Source organism: Lineus longissimus, chromosome 12 (assembly GCF_910592395.1).
Source record: "Lineus longissimus chromosome 12, tnLinLong1.2, whole genome shotgun sequence".
Lineage (NCBI taxonomy): Eukaryota > Metazoa > Nemertea > Pilidiophora > Heteronemertea > Lineidae > Lineus > Lineus longissimus.
The window spans coordinates 3,213,628-3,233,522 of NC_088319.1; the positions used below are offsets into that span (position 1 = coordinate 3,213,628).

Below are 19,895 nucleotides of genomic sequence, written 5' to 3' on the forward strand. Positions count from 1 at the left end.
CCGTGGAGATAAATGTTATTTCCGCGGAGAAAATACTTAATTCCGTGGAGAAAATACTTAATTCCGTGGAGAAAATTCGAGAAAAAAAAATCGTATTTGAATCTAAAAAAAAACATGATGTCCCTAATGGGCCACCGTAGGTATCATTCATGCTAAACACAATGCAGGGTCAAAGATAATTGACTTTGAAATAAGCTCAAATGCGTAGAAATAAGTGTCGATGTCCAACTGTCACGTGACTAAAACGTCATCAATATCTTATTCAAATGACCTTGTGAGCTATAAATAGTAACGTCGCGGAGGGAATGCTATTGACCAGCGCGTTCTCAGCCCATACCAACTTGAACAAACATATAGGTTAAATGTAATCAAGTATTCGTAAAGACCAGAGAGTCTCCGGACAGTCATGAAGTTTGGAGCTGCTTGGAGAGTGATCGTCCGTCTCCGCCCACCTTCCTTCCTCGACCAATCAAATTAGATCTACCGCAATGCCCTCAATTGGTAAAGGATAGTACTACATGTAAGTTACGATGCAATAGTATTTTATATAAAATTCAAGGATTTTCAGATGAATGGGGTAAATTCTCAGGCATATAGATACCTCATTTCTTGGAGTTAGGAGCTAATCTTGGTTTCATATTGTTGGAAATGTTCTCCTCTTAAAAATCATTGCCAGCTGTTACAAATATCACACTTAAATAGCATTAAATTTTGAAATAAACGAAAGCTTGTTTTTGAAGTTTTATTTCCAAATTCTTGGTCTTTATGGATGAATACTTGATGTAATGCATTCGTGCATTACCCACCTTGTGACCTAGATAGATGTACACCTGATATTGTTGGCATATCACTCCATAACATGGGCCCCAGGTTGTAGGTTTCAGATATCACGCCATTTTACGCCGGGAGAGTGGTGAAAGGAACAAATTGACTAACAGCAGGAGACTGAACACGTTACAAAAACTATGGTGTGCTTGGATTTCATCACATTTATTTTAAAAACTGTTGGAACAACCTGATTCCTGCAACCTGCCAGCATTCCAAATATTTACCTGCAATTACCGATTTCAATACGTCAGCGGGCGTTTTTTTCAAAGATGAACAGAAGGCAGAGATTTACGTTTGAAAATACAAAAGCGTCATTTCAAGAAACCAGACGTTCACATGATGAGCATGTCAGCGTTATTAGTTGGCAATGTGACTCTGAACGGCTGAGATCATTATTATACTGTTAAGTGCTATCATGGGGGGGGGGGGGGGGGGGGTGACAAAATGCTTACAAAGCCCTGCCATGCCTCAATACCTCCTGGAATATTTAGCTATTTGGTTTGCAAACATCGTTTTGGGCTTTCTTGATTTTGAATTTAGGCCAGTTTCGAAGTAGGTACTCCTTTTCTAGATTTTACCGGGTCGGAAGGATATTCTTTCACAGGCAGTAAACATGGCTGCGTATTGTGTCCAATTCTGACACGTCTCATGAAAACGCTAATAAATGCAATTTAGAATCATTGGAACGTTTTCAAATTCACTTCTGACATTGACAAGATATAGGACTAAACTTCTGCAAAGTTTGATGAAAATCCCAGTATCGACTTTTTTTAATCACGAAAATGTACGCATACTTAAAACATGTACAAGTATTCCACCGGCATCTCCTTATGGCGTATAAACTACATGTATCTCAACAAGTCCAGTACCCGGTCCTCGCCGACCAAATCGCAATGGTGAGTCACCCACTTACATACTGAGCAACTGGCAGTGAAATGGCTTTTGAGTGACTATACCTCATCATTTCATGTGAAGCAACAATGTTGAGGTTAAAAAAAAACGAAGAAGGTTAACTAGACTAAAATAATCGTCAGTGAGATTATTAGCTTCATCAACCAGTTGAATGCGTTACGTTAGACTTTACCGGTAATTCAGCCACTTCTTACCTTGACATACGTGGCTACGAAGTAATGAGCTCTATAAGGAACGACCGCATGTTATTAGTGAGGTTGAGAACAGAAACTTATCCGGATAAAACTCTGTAGGACGATGACGATTAGTAGTGTACATTTCGATCCGTATACGTGCGAGTATCCGCAAAAAGTCACTGACCGCAACCACCCTAAGGTGTGGTCTGGACTTATGAAAAGAGTATAAGATGATATTTCAAAGAAACAGCCTGTCGGCACCATCTGTTTGCACGAAGCAACGTTTCTCCTACTTTCCCTTGGAGTAACCGGCCTACTCTAAGATTTGCCCGATGTATTCAACCACCCCGGCAAATGTGCAGTTCATTGCTACCTACCATCTTCTACCACCCGCTGGGTCAGTCTGCAAATCAGATGTTCAATGTATTCGGTATTTTACGTAATGATCTGCAAACACTTCCGTAGGCTGTTCGCGATACTAGTACATTCACTGATGTTCATGCCAGCTCTTCAGTTTTTTGTATCAAAAACCAACAGCTTCCTTGCCAATTTAAAGCCATTCGCGGTTCGTTGAAAATTTGAAATTTGAAATTGAGTTTGAAATTTTCCAAATGCGTAATACGTACTGAATATGAATTTCAAAATTGCCGTTGTGCAGACGGAATACAAATATAATAAATGCCAAGTTTCAGCGAAGTTGCATGCATGATAACTTGTATAACTGCATTTCAATTTTCCTGACCCAGGTTAATATCAACAGCGTAACTCTACCCTGCTTTACCAAGCTGATTAATACTAGTGCTAATATTGGCCGCATCGCCTCGCACTTGCTAGCAATCTGGTGTGTGAACAGTGATACATAGGTCTACATACATAATGAAATTTATATAGCGCTATATCCAGAGATGCGATCTCCGCTCAAAGCGCTTTACAATAATAGAGAAACTGATCAAAGATCAGAGACCAAAGACCCTCCCAAACAGATGAGTCTTCAGGAGGGCCTTGAATGTAGTTAGGTCAGTACAAGATGTCAGTTCCGTAGGTAGCTGGTTCCACAACATTGGTCCAGCCACCGAAAATGCCCGGTCACCATAGGTTGGTATGCTTGTCTTGGGAACCAGTAGCCTGACACTTTCTGATGACCGGAGCACCCGAGACTGGCATCTTGCACTGACATGTTCACACAAGTGATGCAACATATGCAAAAATATCACAGCCTAGCTCTAGCTCTTGGCGATGAAAAGGTAGCTAAAACCATGGCACACAAATAAAGAAATAAAGCTAACACCTTTAAGCTAATTCCAATGAGTGGGTAGAGTTTATTTGTGCTGTACATCAGATTGGAATAGATGTTTTCTAACTGGTCATCGTTAAAGGCCTACACCGTTCGTTAGATATTGGAAATTTGAAATCGAATTTGAAAGAGATTAACTGTTTAAATACGCACTGAGTGTAAATTTCAACATTGTCGTTGGGTAGAATAATTAATATACAAAAACTATAAATGCCAAGTTTCCGCGAATATGCGTGCATAATAACTGCACTACGGCAGTGTGTAGATACGCACTGAGTGTAAATTTCAACAGTGCCATTGTGTAGACAATATATACAAATGCCATGAATGCCAAGTTTCAGCGAACTTGCATGCAAAATACAATGTAACTGCACTACGGCTTTGGGTGAAATGAAATAAAGACTGGCAAATGCTTTTATCTAAATCTCCATGTAAATTTACCTTTCCGTACAAAATTAAAGTAAAAGCATTTGCTAGTATTTATTCATATCACCCAATGTGTATTTCTTTCCTAAGCTACCATTACATCCAAGAATATAAACGGCGACACCTATATAAGTTAAGAGTAAGAAGAAATGTCACTTGAGCTGTTCATGAACCTCTCAACTTTGTATCAATGTGATGTGTAAAGCCATATTATGTTAGCAGACAAAAGGCTTTGACAATCACGAAACAGCTGTCGCCCCAGGAGAAACTGTCGGTACCCGAGAGGGTACGGCCTCTGACCCAATTGATATCTGACAAGGAAAGGTTTCGCTAATTTACTCCTGCGAGGGCCCGAGGTAAGGACAGGGGACTGCCGTTAAAAGAATGGCTTGCGACAGGTAATTAGCGAGACTACTGAACCGGTCGACTGGCTAGTCATCTTTCACGTTTCGATTACGATAGCTCCCTCCGTCTGCCCGGGCAAAAAATATATTTATTTCCGTTGGCCAGAAGACATCGCTCTCTGAGCTGCAGCGGAAAGGGTAGGAGGCAGCTGGGAGAATAACACACGTTGATAACGTAATAACGACATGGACTCCATCCATCCGAATAAAGTATCGAGAAAAGACGAAATGGCGCGGCATTTTGGTATTTATCAGTTGTCCCAAAAAAGTGAACAGCCTTTTGACAGGTATTTTCTCAGCGACAGATTAACTGAATCCATTGAAAATCTTCACAGAGTAACATTACGGTATTTTCAACAAGTCCACAAAGTATATAAGAGATCGGTTGCAAATTGTACGAGACTTGTCAAATTCAAAACAGCATGTCAAAAAATGCAATATCAGAGCTGTGCAATGTGACCTTCATCATGTTCATGCCAGCTGCCAGGACTGTGTTGGTATCTGTCGATCAGTGTCAGTCTAAAAATAGCCTGACTCGGTGTTTTTTGACATACTGTTTTGAATTTTTACAATATTCGCATAATCTGCAACCCACGTCTTGGATATTTTTCAGACTTGTTGATACCTAAGGTTACTCTGTGAAAATTTTCAATGAATGCGGGGAATCTATCGCTGAGAAAAGACTCGTCAAAAAGCGGTTCACTGTTTTTTGGGACACTCGATATATATGTTTGAATTGTTATTGGATTTCATAAACAGTAACGTCAAGGGAAGCAATCATGTAAGCTTCCTACGAGATTGTTGGACATAAACCGATTCTAAACTGATTCTGCGATTGTGGAACAGTAGTGTATGTGATGACATTCCTGAGATGAGATATTGGAATTAAACACCCGTAGTAGGCCTATACACCTGGGGGGGGGGGGGGGGGGGGGGGGGGGGGGGGGGTGAAGTCAATGTTGAAACAAGTCGAAATCAGTGTTACTCGAGATTTTGTAAGCGTTCCTGGTACAGAATGAATCCTTCGTGAGATTTCCCACTCATTATTACCAGAAACCTGGGGCTCGATCTTCTCACACAAACACATCCTCCAACGAAGCTCGAGAGGAATCCATGCTGGTTGTTGCAGGAAACTGGATTCACTCGCCTATTAGTAACTTGATTTATCAGGCTAGGAGTCTGCAAGTGATTGGAGATAGTTGATAAACAAACAAGAACATCGCCATCAGGTTTACCTTCTACAATAGCGATGTATACGCAGCTCTTTTCCTGCCCAATTTTACACTGACTGCACCAAGAGTAATATTTAACACTCCCCTTTAAGCTTGCAGCACACTGGACGCCAACTCCGGCGGCAAGGCGCGTTTTTTGCCGCAAGAGTCCTGAACGCCTGAAAAATCCGTAGTGTGCTACAGACGGCGTCAGGCAAACGCCACTTGCCGCCAGATATCTAGCATATTTGATTTTTGACGCCTGTAGCGGCGTCTGAACGCCAGTGAACGCAAGTAGAATCCAGGTGTGCTACGGATCGCCGCCAGAGTTGGCGTCAACCAGCGTCAACGGCGAGGCTTTGGCCAATCAGCTTGCGTCTTGACGTCACATGATATCAAAATGGCAGCCCCCACGATTCTTGGAAGTGGCGGAAAAGACGCTACTGGACGCCAATTCTGAGTAGGTGTGCTATGAGCGCGATCCACTGCCGCCAACTCTGGCGTCGAGCGGCGTTCAGTCGCGTTCAGTCTGACGCGCCTTGCCGCCGAAGTTGGCGTCCAGTGTGCTGCAAGCTTTACAAAGCCACAGTGTTGAACCAAAGCACACTCATCTTTGCCACCGTATCAAAATGCGTCGGCAATGCGATCGGCGATTGTCGTTATACCGATTATACCACCCCCTCGCTGCATGTTTGATAAATTTCACAATAAATACAGTGGAACGTACCTTAGCGGACACCTCTCTATTGAGGACAACCTCTCTATCAAGGACACTAGTTTTGGTCCCAAATTAATATTGGTTGTTTCTATTCAGTTTGACCTCTCTAATCAGGACACCTCTCTATTAAGGACAGTACTTCTCAGTCCCAAGGGTGTCCTTAATAGATACTTTTAAGTATTCTAAAATACCTGGATTTAGAACGAACCGCACTTTACAGTGTAAATGCGATATGTGCAGACGAAGCCTCGTTCTGAATTCAGCGGTTATGGTTAGGCAACCGTAATCGCTTGGGTTGGTGCAAAATGTGGAAGCAGTCAAAAAGCATTTAAAACCACGTTTTTCGTTGTTTAATTTGAGATGCGTGTGTCTGGGGGGGGGGGGGGGGGTGGGGGGTGGGGGGGGGGCTCAATTAGTAGTACGATATGAAGGTAGAAGAACCGACGTCAGAGGGTTAAATTACGGCTGAAGGGTATCATATATATAGAGAATTATATCGAGAAAAAACACGAACGATTGCGCAATTATTTCGGGAATTTGTCTGATTAGTCCGAGCAGCGATGCAATGAGAGCACCATCAAGGTATTGATGTTTACCGAGGATCAATCTATAAAGTAGGCGCTATCATATTGATCCGCAACCTCTGTAATGATGAAATGCCTGGGAATGCCATCTCTAGATAACGAGCTGTTTTGCAAGTTCTCAATTGCTGGGATTATGATGAATGATCGACTTTAACATTTCACGACCCCTTATGCGACTAAACTTTTTTTGGCCTTCGAGGATATGAAAAGGGCGATTACCTTTCAAAACTTAACTTTTAAACACTATAATCTACCTGGTTATTTCTGCTTTGTTCTTTTACCTTCCGCACAAAATATAGTGCCATCTTCGACTAAAGCGTGTTAATTAGTTCCATAATTTGATGGTACAATTAATAACAGGAGCTCTAAAACAATCTTTTTGTGTCAAGGATGCAAGCCATTGGCCGAAGAATGCCATGATCGACAGAAAGACGAGTAGTTTAAGTAATTGCACAAGACATGCAGTTTGATTATTTTAATTATTTCTATAATTCATTTTTTCTCTCCACTATCATCATGCCATTTTTCGATGACACGTCACAGCGCTATCCCGATCCCGATCTCGGAAACGGGTTAGCACAATCGCGATGATAAACAATGGAGGATGTAACCAGTGATGATATCTCACGCAATATCCGATACACATTGATCAAATCAGGAAAATATTTGATAATACACCATAATTTGCCACGACATGCTTCTACCTGCTTCCTTGTGTCATCACTCAATGATGTCATATCAACGCGATCATAACGGAAGTATACAATTTAACAAGAATAACTATTGAATAAATATTCGTTAATACACCGTAATTTGCCACCACATGCTTCGACCAGCTTCCTTGTGTCATCACTCAATGATGTCATATCAGCGCGATTATAACGGAAGTATACAATTTAACAAGAATAACATGTCTCATGAGTGCAAAGTTGGCCAGCTAGCTACCATCCCCCCTTCCCGCGTAATGCAGAGTTGCACGTCAAATTTACTATTGGTCAAATTGCAGCTCATACAGACACAAAATTGATCATCCACCCAACTATGTCGAAACGATGTGTACAAAATATATTTTTATATGCAGTCCAATTCCATTTGTTTTTCCCAAAAATACCTTAAAATAAATTATCACTAATGAGACCTTAATAATGCGAACATCTGCGAAAGAATAATATTCATACCAGCGAATCCCGATCATAAAAATTGGTAAAATGACATCACCAGCACACTATAATATTTAAGGTTAATATAAATGATGCCATGAAAGAATTCATTCTTTGCTGTCTCCAACTTCACTTCCACCGAAAAAAGTCAATATAGTTTAATGGCTATCGAGACCTTATAGCACGCATCTGTGACAAAGCAGTCATAAATATCATATATAGAGTAGAGCGCTGATCATATATCAATGTTTGGTTTATCGATTGCTTTATTGACTGATACAAGAATGACACATTATTCTGGTATTTGATATTGTAATCAAAAATACAAAAGTACTGACATCAATTAACAAATACTATAGGTTTACAGGATGTCCCAAAAGAAATATAATTCTTCATGATCCGGGAACCTCGTCAAATGCCTGAGCGGCAATAGCTATAGGCCCGTGTGCGTATTTTGACGTTCTGAAATTCACTTGTGACTCTGTGATTTTGACCTACATCAAAAGTTTTGTAACATGTCAAGAACTTTAAAAATTTACTTCCCTTTCTCCATTCGAGATGTTAGCAAATGTACAGGCCAACACAGGCAATTAGGCCTGCTAAATCTATGAGGTAAGAAGGTAGGGTATTTTCACTGCCAATATCTTCAATAACATACCACGGCATAATAAGCCTAAGTATAAATACTATTTACACGCTAAAACTTCTCATTTATCAGTCTACATATAATTATTGCTCATCAATCGTTTAAGTAACCTTGGAGTTCTTTGAATTGGAAAGTCGATTGTGCGGGAGGCGTATATAGTTTGGAAAGGTTAAACTAGGGATGTTTAGTATTTCAAGGGTATTTCAATAAATTCATTGAGATACTCTTGTATTTCAAAGCCCACCCATCAATCATTCTCATAACATTCAAGCATATTATCTCTGCCCGTATTGGCGTCCATTGCACGTGTATTGCATGTATGACACACACTCACGCAGCAAGTGTGCTCTAACAAAATGCCATAAATCTCATGATTTCTTTAAAAGTTTCGATTCTCTTCTAATGTAACCCTGTCAAATATTCCTAAGGTGAATTTATATTCGTTTTTTGAGCAAATGATAACTGTTCAAGGGCCAAAACCCAGCTCGCTTCAAATCACCGTCTGCACGAACGAACCAAATCACACTGCCATATCTACACGCTACAAAAATAGTGCCAATAGAAACAAAAACAACCACCTCTATTCAGGAGAATTTCTTAAGACATGGACTTGAAATACACTTTGTCAACCTTTTTGATTTTTAAGAAAAAAGGCGTACAGTAGTTACGTGGATGAGCGATTTCACCACATTTAGATTGCAATGGCGGTCAATCCGAGCAGATATAGGACAGCGCCTCACCACAATCACTGCCGTTCCGGGGTATGCTTATTCAGACCCTTGTATGAGGCGAAGTTAGCAAAAGTTCTACAGTGAGGGGAAGTGGTGCAACGATGTGGAAGGTGTCGAAAAACAGAAATCCACTATAACTGACAGGCCTACGGGCCTAGAGCTGAACGCACAGGCAAGGGAAGCACGAGTAGGCCTACACGCTGAGAACATGCTGACTACCAACATCAGGAATTCGAGAAATCAGTCTCTTTAAATAGCCCATGACTGACAGTGAAAAGGCCGAAACAACATGCTAGTGAGTTTCACTTGAAGGAGTGAGCAGCTTTTTACTTGAGTACATGTATGCTCCACATCCGTTTCACTGAAGTAAACTAGTTTTCTCGTTTCCTAATTGTGTTTCATTTTCAGCTCCTAGATGGAGGGTGATTGGGAAGCCGAGCTTGGTAATAATGCCCTTAATAACGCCATTGGCCCTTTAGTGTGAATTTCACTTAAAGGAATGAGCGGTTTTTTACTTCAGTATGTTCTTCTTTTGTTTCACTAGTAAATTAGTTTTCTATTTTTCCAATTGTGTTTCAGCTCTTAGACGGAGGGTGACTGTGGGAAGCCGCAGCTTGACACCAATGCCCTTATAATGCCATTGGCCCTTTAATGAAAATGAGCCAGAATCCTAAACAGCATTCTTCTTTTAAAGGTAGGCGCGATAATACAACAAATAATTGAAAACACGAATACAGAAAACAAAAACGATACTAACCTTCGAGATTTCGATCAATACGTTTCTATAAATATGCTAGGCCCCATGCCACGAGATCATTTTGCGTACGCACATCCTACAAACAGTATATACATCCAGTGGTCTTTCTAAGGCTATCCTACTTCCCTTTCAATACATAAATAAAATGCGAATAAAAGTCGAAACATCGAAATACAAAGTAACAAAATCAACCGCATCCAAATTAGGTCATCACGCCCGTTTGGTTCGCAACAATGAGATATCAAGTTGTCATTCGGTTATATTCGTGCGATTTGTGTAATCCATTTGAGATCTCGTGTTGCGCTCATTTCATGATTACGGTTGTCGGTTCGAAGAGCGTGGGCTGGCGCCAGGTTACACACAAAGTTATAAATGGAGCAACGAACCTCGCTTCCATATCGTTGCCGGGGCAACGGACACGTGCTCTTATGCAAGGTTTTATCAGAAGTGATTGCCAGATATTGCGAAGTTTGATTCAAAGAAGCTTCCGTTACTCGGAAGACGCGTCTTGGTTTACGCTGTCAATCATCTGCTGATGTTGAACTGTTTAGAGGCACAATAATGGCGTGGCATTTGGACCCGACAATGGCGTGGCATTTGATTGTTGGGTTGGAGAATAACTTCCCAAACGGCCGCCATGCACCGCCACCATGGTAACACTACAGTAGTCGTGTATGGGTACATGTAGTATTTTTCAAATCGTTCTGGCCAGGGGTGTATACTCAGTTGAACTCTGGAATGTGACCAGATCACATTATTTACTAAAAGATAGGGCACACCACTAGATTATCTAATATTATATTTGGGTAGGCCTTACCAATGCTGAAGAAACACAGCTAGACTAGCCTGGCCCTTCCCACTACAAGACTAGTATACAGCGGAGCGGAGCGGAGCACATCGGATCCAATCTGTCGGAGCCTGATTTGCTAACTCACAGATGTAATGCATACGTCTGCACGTGGCAGGCTTCACTGTCCTTTCACGTGAACACTGAGAAACATGAAAGCAAGGTGGGATTTGCTAGTGTTCATTTAAACATCTCCTCCAGCCCACCAGGCTTGCCTGCTTCCAATTCATAGAGACCTATCCTACCTTAATCCTCGTGGTCAACTGAGGGAATCATTGGCCTCCTGTCCTTTCGGAATTGGCATGCCATTTATAACCTTGTGACGACCATGTTTATCCGCCGTCGCTTGGATCTCTTGAGAAACTGACAATGCACAAGGGCGGCCGTAGGCCAGTCTGATCCGAGTGGGCGTATTTAGCGAGGGCGGCGATCGCCGAAAAACGTGTTTTTCATTTTACATGTAGATTTATGTCCTTTTGGCGAAAAGTGGTGATCTGCCGCCCCAGAGAGCCAACTGCCACCCGGGACGAAAATACGGCCCTGACATTTGTAAGTTTCCTTCTCTGCCGAGATCTCTCGCTTTCCTGAGGACAACACATTTATAAAAAGACCGTTCTCCATAAAGCTTTTCTCGTGTGAATTTTCAATGGCGAAGTTTGGTCGACGATCATCTCCAAGTTTATGGCATGAATAGTGCTGCTATCTTTCAGAAGCGTGCTAAACGTAAAAACTTGCACCGTGGCTTGGCATGAGGAACCTATTGGCCGAGTCTGTCTCCACATCAACGCTAAATATTTGACCCAAGGATCTTTGTGGGTAGAGATTGTAAAATATTCTCCAAAGAAAACATCATATTCAAGGAAACAGTAGGACCGCCTCGCCACACTCTAACACTTCACCGGAGTATGATTGTTCAATTCCCCAGAGTTGTAACTGCGAAACTATTATGTACTAGTTGATGATATGACTGACAATCCAACGCCCGAGTCTGTGGCAGCGCAAAAGGGTGTAACAGCAACAAATTAAGCCACATATTTGGTTGCACCATAATGTTTGATAGATCAAATTAGGTTAATAAGTAGGCCAGTTAGTACCTCTTCTTGCAACATGTTTTAAATGCCATTTACATTATTACATACGGAAACATTTCTTCTACACTATAAGATGACGATCAGTAGGTGAAAATGTCAACAATGGTATTTCTATTAACTCATTTATTTTTATATAAATATGTTCAGAACATATCTGATTTCACTTCGATTAATCGGGCAGCAATTTCCCTACAGAATTCAGTTAGTTCGGTTACTACACTTTCTCTGAGTTACATCCTGTAAGCCTTGACGCAAGGGCCCAACGCGCCGCGTAGCGGCAAAAAAGCGAAGCTGGCGAAACATTTATAACGGGTCACCGTCACTTATTATTGGACTTATAGCGCATTTACGGGGTTGCAACTATTTTGCTTTATAGTGTCACCAGGAAAGAAAAGCATGCGACCTAACGCCGATCTATTTGTATAAAGTGATAATTGGAAGGTATATAGTAGGAAATATCAATAAAATAATCATTCCATGTCGTCTTTTGAGGGCATTTTTGATTGTAAAAAATATATGTGTACGTCACCGTAGTCTCTGCAATGATAATTTTATCAGAGCAGTCTCGCGCAAGTAGAAGTTCTTTACCTACTAGTTCTTCACTTATTAGTCTCAACGTCTGGCGCAAAGCCAGACGTTTTCCATTACGATTTCACTACGATGTTTGACAATAAGGAGCAGTGCGCGAGATATGCTAATGAGCAGACTTCCCTCGCTTGAGTTTCTGAAGAATGTTCCATATCGCGCTAAGCTCATCACTGCTGATTATGACAGGCGTGCAGCGGTAGGTATCTGCTCCCCAACTTCCACCCTAATACGGTACAATAAGTTACCATTTGATGAGAATGGGACAATGCCCTCACTGTGTATGGAGTCATAGGGATAAGAAGACATTATTCATTAGTGTTGGTACAAGTGATTTTGCCCAAAAAGCATGCGCATTAAAAAAACAAAATATGCAAGGTATCACGTACATGACCATGACGACGTGCAGAAAGTGCACTGGCCAGTGCATACCCTATGGCTATGTATAGTAAACATGGTAAACATGAACAACATCATTATTCATCGGCAGTTCATTTTACTCCGAGCTTTTCCTGAAACATATTGCCATGATGATTAGGCCTACCATGTACCATGACCAATAACGGCACTAGATCATGTAGATGTCAACAAGTTCACATGAACCGTATAATCCCGCATAATCCCGCATGGCGCATGTGGGACATGCGTCTAAACCAAAGCCCCAAAATCACTTGTTTTGGTCTATTTCACTTGTGTTTCCCCCGTCTCCCAGTCCATAGTACATTTACAGTTTACAATCCCCGATCATGGCCCAACAAAAGGTCATCGGTTGACTAAAGCCAAGGAACACAACTGTTCAATGGATTTATAGTTGAATGCGATCAAACTACGTCTTTTCAATCGTGGATTGTAAATTTAACCCCATGGGCCTAGGGAAGGCCCTATAACAATACTTTCGACACAGTTATTATCTCCGCTGCCTCCACCATGTTACACACAGTGCTCACTGCTGATTCTAAAATGCGCCACCTAGTCAATTGCACTATCGTCATCACCTCATCATACTTCATTGACATTACAGGCACACATTGACATAGACCACTGTTGCAATCAACGACACAGTCGCTATCCAAGTAGCATTATAGAGGTAATTATCATTATCATACCTCATTAGCATGTGAACCAATCGCGTCGCGTCCTTTGCGATCACGGCAAAGCCTCATGGAATAATGTCTTTCAACGTTGAATAATTTTTCATATTCCATGCTTACAACTTCAATTTCTTCATAATCCATGGCTAGAACTTCAATACTAATATAATATCCAAGATAAAGTTACAAGAAGTAGTCAATAGGGGTCTCTCACCTCTCACTGTACATGTATGTCCACACTATTCACGCTTGTACGAGGAATACATTCAATGCTGAATCTAACAACACCCAGTGCCCTTACTCTGTATATTAGTCACTGGAAGATGGCCCATTTCACTCCTTGCTTCTACTTCACCTATAGTCTCATTGCAAACGCCTCAGTTCTATGATATCACATTCACTTTCAGCTGTCATGCAACGCAACAACTGTGCTATCTGCCATCGCACATCAACGAAGAAGTGCAGCCGCCCACATTCCACCTCACGTCTGTCCGACCAGCTGCAATCCTCGACGACGCCCCACTGTACCACGATTTCACTACGATGTTTGACAAGAAGGAGCAGTGCGCGAGATAGGCTAATGAGCAGACTTCCCTCGCTTGAGTTTCGGAAGAATGTTCCATATCGCGCTAAGCTGACCACTGCTGACCATGACAGGCGTGCATTGGACTGGTACAGGTTGGAACTGAACATTGAATATGCTGGTGGTGACGCTTTCTGATGAGAAGTTGGTCGTGACTGATGCAGTATCCTTGGACTTGTCCACAGCATCGTTCAATCATTGCTCTCTGAGCTGCCTTGATTCTGCCTTGATTCTGTACCCAAATACTAAGACCAAATGCCTGTTGACTGTGCTTAAGAGAGACTGGCGCCATGCCTAGAGATATGACTGACCCCTATTGGCAAATTTGTATGACTTTATCTTGCCTACCTAGCTGCTGCCTATAGTCTCCCTTTAACTGCGGAACACTTCAAAGTCGATAAAATGCCATGTTCCACCTTTTAATGTGTTCAGACTGCCATTTTCAAAATAATCAAGTCAGGACACTGCCTTCTAGTCTCATAATAAATTTTGCTTTCCTCAATATATAATAACATTTCTTCTTCTTCAATGCTTTCATCATTCCAAACTTCTCCTCCTCTGACTTTTACAGGGGTACAGTCATGGCAATCAAAACCCAAATACTGAGACCAAATGCCTGTTGACTGTGCTTTAAGAGAGACTGGCGCCATGCCTAGTCTCTCTTAAAGCACAGTCAACAGACACCAACCCCCTCAGACTCAGAAACCACAAACGCCCAACCCTTCCTGCTACCCTAATACTTCTGGGTTTTTTTCTTTCCAGTTACAGTCCAAATCAGAATTGTCATCCCTAAACCCAGCGCGTAGGTCGTGCGTAAGTCGAGCGTAACTTACATGAAGCTGAGAGAGATAAGCGCGTCACGGGCGCAACTTGGCGCGACTGATATAGTCAATCTCATGGCCTACTTGATGATTCCTCATTGCTGCTACGCATCTTCAAAACATGCCTAATAATTGTCTCAGATGTCCATCACATTCGTGTCTATGATTATGTTTATGAAAAGACTGACCCCCGTCCCGCGGGACCAACCAATCATTTAGGATATCGCCTATTGATTGCGAGGCCCAGAGCATGAAATCAGTAGTATCTGATATGCATTCGCTTCCGAACTCCTCATGACCTGCTTGCAGCCAATAGGCCGGGGAGCAATCGGTTTCCATCGAACGATTATGTTGATGAAGTAGTCAGAAGTACATGTACTCCTCACATGTAGTTTTTCTTTTTAGTTATTTCGTCATGTTCGCCAAAATTATATTGAACATTCGTGGCACGTTCTGTGGAGTCCTTACGCCATGTACCGGTACATATTCAAGTTGACTTCTGAACATCGATATCCTGTCCATCCAGATTGACACCTGCAAGAGAGCGAAATATAAAATCAATTACATATGTAAATAGTTAACTGCGGGTGTTTTAGAGGCTCAAAAACCTTTATTTCTTATTTCAATAAAAAGTGTAGCAATCGGGAAAACACTCTTTAGAGCAGATAAAGCGCGCACATTGATTTTTCCATCCAGAGATCAGGCTTTTTTATTCCTACCACGTATCCAAATGTTTGAAATATCGAGAGGCGGAGTATATTGAAAACAACAGGTGCCCGAATGAGACTTTTTAGGAACGTTGAGACCACAGATAGTGGCGCTGTCCGGGTTTCGATCGCGAACACACAACCGTGCCATCACGATTCGGACGTTCTTTCACGGTGCTATCGCGCTGCCTGAAGGCGCCTCGAATGGAATCTATTTATGGAGTGCACAAGGAGGAAAATGTCACTGATGAGAGCAATGGGATGGTTAGTTGAATACCACAGGTAACGGTGGATGAACCATGTGAAGCGGTAAGGGAAAAAGATCCTCGGACAAGGAATGGTCAGTGTTCAAAATGACAACACGGCACGTATATTTCATTCCTTTATCGTTGATAGAATCAAAAAGAAATTGCTGGGGCGGGTTGATATCAACATCCTTTGCTCCTGAGAAATGATTGCAGCGTTCTGCCACACTTTTGACCGCAATCACGACAATGCACGGAGTGCCATTTCTAATGCATTCATCAGTGCTTGAGCCTACATGAAACAGAAACCATTTCTCAGCAGCGTTTCTTCGGGGCAAGAATAAGAAGTGCAAAACCGATTGATAATATCCTAGGAGTAGACGACAGGTTGGCCACGGCCATCACTCCTATCCAAAACATCCACGTGCACAACTTACACACATCCGTACTGCATCTTCTCCCCGGACTTGACGGCGAAACAAGTCCCTCTGTTGAAGCAGTAGGTATGGATGACTTTGGGTTGGCACTTGGTGCGGTTGGGGTCCGTTGGTGACGGGCCTTGGTCATATGTGCGTGGAGGCTGAAGACGGGCGGCGGCTTTCTCCGGGATGACCAGCGCCTCAAGGCTCAGGATCAGGAACCCTTAAACCAAAAGTAAAGGGATATGATTAATGAGATGACAGGTGTGTAGTCCTAGGGCATTCTCCAAACAGGTCGATACGAATTATATTAGAGCAGTTCAGATGCATTCCCGCGGGAACGAGAACGAGGTGATTCCTTTTTTGCGTGATACGTCATCAGTTCTTGAGGGCTACCCCCACGGCGGCAGGTGAACTCATGAAATACGCGGTGATGCATTATGGCTTTGATACCGACTGCGGCACACGATGGCCTTTGTATTAATCGTACGAAATTCACTTTAACGGTCAAGTAGAACCATATACCATAATCTATCTGGATAAAATAACACTTTTTCCAGGGGGACAAAAAACTGATGCCATAAAATATATCGTCATTATCAAATCGAAATTATTGCTTCGTGACTTGGCCCTGAACAAACCTATACCCTATTTGACTAATACCACCTTCATTTTCCATCATCCCATAGACCACAATCAATTTCATGGCTGACTTCCGTTGGTGGTTATCAGCCAGCCGCCTGAACACCAAATCAATAATGGACACGGACCTTGAATATTATGATACGATGCAGAGAAATTTTATGAAGGTGACCAATTTGGTATTGATGTACATGTATGTATTTCCAGGTGACGGTAATCCCGAGCAACATAGTGTAAATGCTCAACTAGATTTTTCTCGTCAGGTTCATTTGGTCGTTTGCATATCTTAGTGTCACCTTTCTGCACGTTGTCTATTTAAATACACAAATGGCATGACGTTATTTTGCCCTTAATAGCCGCGCAAGTTATAAGAAGTCAGTCATGGCCCAATACAGCCCGATCTATTATCTTCAAACAAAGCCCGCTCGCGCCTCGGCCTGAGATTCCCATTATTCTACTGTCTTATCAGACGGTCATCAAGGCAAATTTTGATAACATCGATCCCCATGAAACGACTCTCAGGGTAGTCAATAAGCCCAAACCAAGACGGGTAAATAAACGATTAAATGAAAAACTGGATGTCGCAATAATATATTCACACTCTTCGGAGTTCAGCTAACAGCAGGTCGATAATAAATAAAATAATGTTGTTGATAAAAATTTAAAAAATCTATAAATGTGAAACTTGATGTTGCAATAAATTCACACTCTTCGGAGTTCAGGTAACAGCAGGTGGGTTATAAAGACCCTATTATGTTGTTGATAAAATTTTTAAAAATCCGTAAATGTGAAACTGGATGTCGCAATATATTCACACTCTTTTAAGTTCAGCTAACAGCAGGTGGGTAATAAAGACCGCAATGCTGTTGATAAAATTTTTAAAAAAATTATCCAGTTGGTTTAGAGTGAAACAGGATGCAACCGCATCATAGATTATTTATTATCCTTGGACAGTTTTTCTACCGTACCCCACACATGCAACAGCATCGTTCTCTATAAAGGGGAGTTTTTCATCCTGGGATAACTACATTGTCAGTAGCATGACATTGACATTTTACAGCCAATGGTTTTGACTTACTGCGGTTTAGTCTCAATGTAATATGATTCCGCCAGCCGAGAAATGACCCAGTCAGTAATAATTTCGACAACATGCTTTAATACTTAACCCGAAAAACAGTTTTTGTTGTTATGTTTTGCAGCCGCCGGGTTATTTGTAGCTGGCCTCGAGGCGGTAGGCAGGAGCAGGAAGCAGGAATTAAATCATTTGAAAGTCTTACTTAAAGGTAGGGGCGGCTTTTCACTACAGTACGTTTGTTCTTCTTCTGGTTCATCAATAAACTATTTTTCTGAACGTGTTTGATGCTTTTGCAATTTTGTTTCAGCTCTTTAGATAGTACAATGTAGAAAAACGCGTTATTCGTTATTTTTAGTACGCACAAGTCCGGGCACGAAAGGCCTTTCCCGCCACGTGAGTGCACGCCGAGATCCGAGTTCACGTCACCCCGCTATTACGACACAGCGTCATTTCCAACATTGTCGCAATAGCGGGGTAATCGAGCTCCAGTAGCGTGACGTCGGAAAAATCGATATCCACACCAAGACGTCACGGGGTAGATCCATGGCTCCAGAAAGCGCCTTTCTAGTGCATAGTTCCTTAAGGATCGATGTTTGGATAGCTAACTCGGGTCAAATTGGAGTCAACATCGGAAAAGCGTGATAACTCAGTCAGTTTTTGAATTTTTCCTTTTTTGTGCAATTTGTTGATGGAAACTACTTATGTTGAATAGGAGGTGACTGGGCAGCCGACAGCTGGGTAATATTGCCCTTAATAATGCCAATTGTCCTTCAAGTAGAACACAGTGATGTTATGAACTAGTTACCGTAGGGAATTGTTAATAATGAAAACAACTATTCTATTTTAAAGCTGGGCCTGAAAACTGCCAATCTTCAAAACAAATACCGATATCCTGCAATGTAAATATCCTTGTCTGTTCTGGTCGACATCAAACGAAATAGATTATCGTTACATCTACGCTCGTCTCCACTCCTCCACTAACAGAAATAAGGAGATCTGAGCTTTTGAAAAACATTGTAGGGTCTTTCCACCCAACACAATGCACCTTGTCGAGGTTGTTTTGTTTTTTTTCATATGGAAAAGAAAAAAAATCCGACTCAGAATTTTCACAATCTCAGAAGTCTTAACGGGTTGGTCGTTTCTCTGAAAACCTCTTGATGTGCATACATGCTTGGGCTTACACAAAACCGAAACACAAGAAACTATATTTTCAAGAGTACTAAATTTTGCGACACTGATAATTTTCGTCATACTAATTTCAAAACACTTACCACACAGTAGGAAAAGTATTAACTTGGTCATCCTCAATCCATGAAACTCTTTTATTCTAATATTTCAATCAAGAAATTATTCAGTCCTACATGGTGTAGTTCAGTGAAGTTGCGATAGTCTGCGAACAGAGCGGATGGCGATATTGTAGCCTGCAATGTCATTATAACTTCAGGCGAATCGTCTCTGTGACGTCAAATAATTTCTCTCAAGGATTCGCGCGCGGTAGGCCAACTTACAATTCTTTTGGATTATTCGCGAAGCCCCGAAACGCGAACGCGAATGCCAAAGCCCATTCGCTGTCATTGCCCAAAGACAGCCCTTCCATCAATGGCTGCGCTGAAGTGCCTGGGCTAAAACACACGAATATTGTCGAATTGTACCTTCTGTGTTTTCCCTTTATGAAAAATTTCTTATCCTTCGTCTCGTGCCCATGTTTTATCTTTCAGAATACGCACGCAACGGCACCTTTTGTCAAAACGTCTGCGCAGTTAATGAAATTATTGAAATGTAATAATGCATCGACTGATTAGTACATCGATTTTAATCATCTAATTAGCAAGATTGATAGCTTATATAGAATCATCGACAAACTCTTTTCGATTTTGTCATCATTTAATTATTTGCATTCGATTACGAAGACGTCTTCAACTCGTAGTGCAGGGCATGGCTT

General features: G+C 41.7%; 2 protein-coding genes across 2 annotated transcripts in view; both read right to left on the reverse strand.

Moving 5' to 3' along the window:
• Positions 1-10,180, reverse strand: part of LOC135497025 (metabotropic glutamate receptor 2-like) — a 48,588-nt gene extending 38,408 nt beyond the window's left edge. The window contains exon 1 of the mRNA XM_064786682.1: positions 9,848-10,180. The gene's annotated coding sequence lies outside the window, so the exon portion shown is untranslated. The remainder of the gene's footprint in view (positions 1-9,847) is intronic.
• A 4,612-nt stretch (positions 10,181-14,792) lies between these two features.
• Positions 14,793-19,589, reverse strand: LOC135497149 (U18-myrmicitoxin-Mri1a-like). The gene is made up of 3 exons (XM_064786886.1): positions 19,225-19,589; positions 16,255-16,459; positions 14,793-15,399 (listed from the first exon to the last, which is right to left on the reverse strand). The coding sequence occupies exons 1-3, from the start codon at positions 19,253-19,255 to the stop codon at positions 15,330-15,332; spliced, it is 306 nt and encodes a 101-aa protein (XP_064642956.1). The 5' UTR covers positions 19,256-19,589; the 3' UTR covers positions 14,793-15,329.
• Between the last annotated feature and the right edge of the window lie 306 nt (positions 19,590-19,895).